Here is a 2,718-nt window from a genome sequence, read left to right as displayed (position 1 = left end):
TATTCCGATGTATATCCTGCTGGTGTGGATAAGTGAATCAATGTCTCATTCGCTCTGGGCATACAGCTTGATGTCATCAAGCTGTATGCAGGAGGTGGCTGACAGCTGCTCCATTCCGTAGTCTGTATCTGTAGCCAGTTCTCGCTGAGGGTTTTCAGACCTATATAATTTATGCTGCACTTGAGGAGCTCTAGCATGCACTGAAGATTTATACATGCAAGTAGATATTAGATTTAATGTGAGAGTCTGACAGTATAGAAACTCATCCTTGAATGAGATTGGCCAAATTTAAATCAGGTATGTTTTTTGTCTTTATTGTTTAAATAGTAAAGTAATAAATTAATACATAAATTCATACATAATTACAATATGTACTTTCAGTGTGTTCCTTTTCATTAGCACATGTATGCAGAGATGAATATTTATTGACTTGAAATCAACAAAGAAAACGGTTTATTTATTTATTTAAACCAACATCAGATTCTTCGTTGTTGCTTACCTGGCATTCAGTTGAAATCCTAGCAAAGTGACTGACTGTAAGATATGTATATATGTCAAGAGATTACATTTTATATAGCTCTCACCATGCAATATTTCTGAGACACTGAGCTCAACACTATAGGTAGCAGGTGACATGTGATCAAGTTTCCTTAACAGGACATACCATGTCACTTCTGCTTGGCCAATCAGACTCACTCTTCTCTCTTAAAAGAGGAGAAAGGGTCAATGCTCTTTACAAAGAGCAGAACGATATGAGCACAATGACATCTGCACAGTTCGCCTTCTATTTGACATGTTTGTGCTTAGGGAAAATGGGTAAGTTTTTTTGTGTTTGTGTGTGTGTGTTTGTGCGTGTATGTGTGTGTTATAAAATGCAGTTTGAATCTTTTAAAATGAAAGACAATGATTTCATGAGACCATAATTGTGTTTACTTTGTCTTTCATTTCACTTCAGCTCTGACGAAAGACCTCAAATTCTCTTTTTCTGTTCATCAAGAAAGACGTTTCATAACATCTAACAGACGGGACAGCGTGACTTTGACTTGTTTCTATGAAGGAGATGTTGCTGCGAGGTTTTACTGGTACAAGCTGACATTGGGACAGAAACCAAAGCTCATTTCTACTCTTTACAAGTTTGACACCAACGCCACCTTTAGTGATGAATTCAAGAGTGATCCACGATTTACAGTTGATGCTGAAAAAGGAAAAATCTACTTAAAGATAACAAATCTGGACATTTCAGACTCTGCTACTTACTATTGTGCAAGTAGCTATTCATTTAAGTTTAAATTTGGAGAGGGCACTATCATCAACATAAGAGGTTCAGAGTTGGACATCCCAACTTTAGTGCAGCAGTCAGCTTCTGAGACCATCCAACCAGGAGGCTCTGTGACTCTGAACTGTACAGTACACACTGGGACCTGTGATGAAGAACACAGTGTTTACTGGTTCAGAGACTCTGAAGAGTCTTTCCCAAGAATCATTTACACCAATGGAGGCAGGAATGATCAGTGTGAGAGGAAACCCAACACACAGACAAACACATGTGTCTACAACCTGCCAATGAAGAGCCTGAATACGGCTCATGCTGGGACCTACTACTGTGCTGTCGCCTCATGTGGACACATACTGTTTGGAAACGGGACCAAGCTGGACTTTAAGGGTAAGTAACTCGGATGGCTTATATTATAATATTTCATAGGAGCTAGCTGGAAGATATATAATGTTTGCTGGTGTCTTAATGTCCATAGATGATGGGAATGCTGTGTACTTCTTCAGTGGAGCTTTGGCATTCAGCACACTTCTAAATGTTTTAATGGCTTTCTTATTGTGTATGGCCCACAAAAGAAACTGCACCAAGCACCAATGCCCAGGTACTGCAACTGCTATTGTTATTGTCAAAATCTAGTCAGCCAACATAGCATGATAGTAAGAACACTTTATCATTTTCTTTTCAGAGTCTCATTCAAGAATTTCCCCGCCTTCAACAAATGCAGAGGTAAATTTTGGTGTTGACTTTTGCACACTATCATTGTAAAACATTGTTAGCCTGTTTTAAGTTGTATATTGTTATTTTGAAATTATATTTTATTATTAGGTCAAGCAAAATGAAGAAAACCTCCATTATGCAGCTTTAAGGCACCACAAGGCTGACAGACCAAGAAGACAGAGAAACAACAGCAAGGCTGAATGTGTCTACTCAAGTATAAAGCAGTAGAAATCATTGTGTGTTTTTATGTATAACAGTTATCTTGGTAGTTTTTATACTTAGTATATTTCTTCAAAGCCTTTAAATGCTAAAGAATAAGACACTGAAACGATATAAGCATTGCAGTTCTGTAACTTCATGTTTAGTTTTTTCGCCAAATAAAACACTTTTTACTGTGTGTGCTGGAATTCAACCTTTGAAGCATTTGTATGAGATGGTATCTGTTGGAAGTTGTTGCTTTCTTGAGTGTTTTATCTTTCTATAACACAATACTTTTACAGTGACAATAAATTCGGACAAATAATGAGCAGACCTTTTACTTTTTTAATACAAAAAACCGAATCAGTTTCTCTACTGTTTCTACAGACTAACCATAAAGAATAACCAATTCTATCACTTATTTCAAACAGGTCATATCTTGTCACTAAGTACAAGTATTGGTTCCTAACCTAACAGTTTCCTGTTCAAAACCTCCTTATAACTGCTGCTTACAACTACTTTACTAAGAA

The 2,718-nt window shown here is 37.0% G+C and overlaps 1 protein-coding gene across 1 annotated transcript; it reads left to right on the top strand.

Annotated features, from left to right (window-relative positions):
• Positions 1 to 751: 751 nt before the first annotated feature.
• On the top strand, positions 752 to 2,667 carry LOC121813245. Its single transcript, XM_042216890.1, has 5 exons — positions 752 to 816; positions 956 to 1,663; positions 1,752 to 1,874; positions 1,959 to 1,999; positions 2,099 to 2,667. Exons 1-5 carry the CDS (start codon positions 753 to 755, stop codon positions 2,216 to 2,218), a joined length of 1,056 nt encoding a protein of 351 aa, XP_042072824.1. The 5' UTR covers position 752; the 3' UTR covers positions 2,219 to 2,667.
• The last annotated feature ends 51 nt before the right edge of the window (positions 2,668 to 2,718 follow it).

This window comes from Haplochromis burtoni, unplaced genomic scaffold, assembly GCF_018398535.1.
Source record: "Haplochromis burtoni strain Fernald_Lab_line unplaced genomic scaffold, NCSU_Asbu1 Contig_1327, whole genome shotgun sequence".
NCBI lineage: Eukaryota > Metazoa > Chordata > Actinopteri > Cichliformes > Cichlidae > Haplochromis > Haplochromis burtoni.
This window is presented reverse-complemented; position numbering and strand designations above follow the sequence as displayed.

Excerpts from the sequence above, each read along its gene's own strand:
- LOC121813245 (XM_042216890.1), top strand. The coding sequence starts at position 753 with ATGAGCACAATGACATCTGCACAGTTCGCCTTCTATTTGACATGTTTG. Across the intron at positions 1,664-1,751 it reads GACCAAGCTGGACTTTAAGG|ATGATGGGAATGCTGTGTAC; the intron begins GTAAGTAACTCG and ends TAATGTCCATAG. Across the intron at positions 1,875-1,958 it reads CACCAAGCACCAATGCCCAG|AGTCTCATTCAAGAATTTCC; the intron begins GTACTGCAACTG and ends TTTTCTTTTCAG.